Genomic DNA, 1,788 nt, shown 5'->3' with positions numbered 1-1,788 from the left:
ATCACTGCTTTGTGTGTTTGTCCTGACCCATCAGTGAAAAGAGTAACTGCATCTAAAGGTTCTTCACTGATAAGGGGTTTCTCTTTGTAGCACAATTTAGCTTTGATCAGTTTGTGTGCTGGGTAATGAATGGAGCAAACACCTGGAAAATCTAACAAGGCATGGAGCAAATCTTCTGACTTTTGCATGGCCCAATCAAAATAGGATTTAATCATAGGTAAATAGATGATTACAAATTCGCAACCTGCTATAGAGAGAAGCCTTGCTCTGCCCTTAATGATAATTTGAGAAATCATCTCTAAAGATGTGAAGATTGTCTTTGATGACCTGTAAGAAAGAAAAACCCATTCAATTATTAACAAAGGATCATTTTGAGAGGAATCCCATTGGAAAATGAGGCCATACTGTCTCAGCATTTGTCCTAGAACTGCAAGGAAAAAAGGTTTATCTGGAACATAGTGACGCGTTTCTCTATTTTGCAGAACATCGGCAATTTTCTCCAAAGCTTTGCTAGTTTTAGGAGTAGGAGATCTGGGGGATGATTTTTTGGCTCCTTCAGTGGTTGTCGGTGCCAGTGGCGACCTGCGCAGCGATGAGGTGCAGGTCCTGCTGCCTCTGTGGAGTCATCTTCTGGCTCTCGTCTTGGTCCTTTTCGACCGCCTTGGGTGCCTCGATGGCGGGCAGCACCCGGCGGGCCCCGGTGCCCGAGCCGCGGCTGAAGTGGCCGGGCTGGACCCCGCAGGGCTGCCGGCTCCAGGGCACCTTGGGCATGGAGCCCACGCCGGCCCTGCTGTACAGGGACAGGTGCCGGGCCGTGGAGGCTGCTCTTGTGTAAATCTGGTTCTTTAATTCCTGAGGGGGGATAGGAACCCCCGTTCTGGGACTGCCGGGCTGCTGGAAATCTGATCCCTGCGGGGATTCTTCCGAACCAGGAAGCAGCGCCGGAGAATTCCCGGGGCTAGGTATTTCTTTCTGAGTTGAAAAATCTCTATTCCCGGGGCAAGCCCTGGCGTTATTTGGAAATATTTCTAGTTGGTATTCGGGGTTTCTTGGCTTTGGAATAAAGCAATTCCCCTCTCTCTCCGAGATATCGTTAGTTTCGTCTGCCTCTCCTGCTGCATGGGCAGTTGCTGTTTTCTTCTCCCCCTCCCCTCCTTTCCTCGTGGTTGGAGAGGCCGGCCGGGCCCGCTCGGAGGGACGCGGCTGCGAGGGTGCGGGTGGAACGGGGCTGGGGCAGGGGCGCGGCGGTGGGGCATTCGCGGCGAAGATTTCTACAAGGACTCGGCAAGCGGGGAGAAGTTCCGCTGCTGTTTTGTCGCGCTGAGAGATAGCATTGTATAATTTGACCCCCGCAGATTCCCAAAAGTCTCTGGTATAGAAGGCTTCAGAGTCAGCATTTGGGATACGAGTTATAGTCCATTTAAAAAGCTCTTTGAGCTCTCGCTTAGGCAAGGATTTTGGACTTGATTTAACTAATGATTTTAAATGCTGATACACATCTCTCCGAGGAACAGACTTATTCTGCCCCATTATTCCCGGTGCTCACCTGCTGTCCAGCTATGCAGCAGGCGCTGTGTATAGAGGCTCCGATCCAGGCACTGTCCAGCAGCAGCTTCTGTCCGGGCCCCAGTCACCCTCGTTTCAGGTGCCTAATCCGTGCGGCCGCTTTTTACTGAGTTCACCGAGAGGTCTCTTACTGCCAATAAGTCCGAGTTTGCCAATTAAAACGTGGGCGCCACTGTAAGAGCCTAAATGAGAGATGCGGGACTCCAGGCGGCTCTTCCAAAA

The 1,788-nt window shown here is 51.3% G+C and overlaps 1 protein-coding gene across 1 annotated transcript in view; it reads right to left on the bottom strand.

The window, feature by feature from the left end:
* Nucleotides 1-6: 6 nt before the first annotated feature.
* Nucleotides 7-1,788, bottom strand: part of LOC120510393 (40S ribosomal protein S19-like) — a 6,143-nt gene continuing 4,361 nt past the window's right edge. The window contains exon 3 of the mRNA XM_039726195.1: nucleotides 7-852. Coding sequence (XP_039582129.1) covers nucleotides 556-852 — 297 coding nt within the window. The 3' untranslated portion in view covers nucleotides 7-555. The remainder of the gene's footprint in view (nucleotides 853-1,788) is intronic.

Source organism: Passer montanus, unplaced genomic scaffold (genome assembly GCF_014805655.1).
Source record: "Passer montanus isolate IOZ18808 unplaced genomic scaffold, ASM1480565v1 scaffold572, whole genome shotgun sequence".
NCBI lineage: Eukaryota > Metazoa > Chordata > Aves > Passeriformes > Passeridae > Passer > Passer montanus.
The sequence above is the reverse complement of the archived record's forward strand: the minus strand, read 5'-3'. Positions and strand labels throughout refer to the sequence as shown.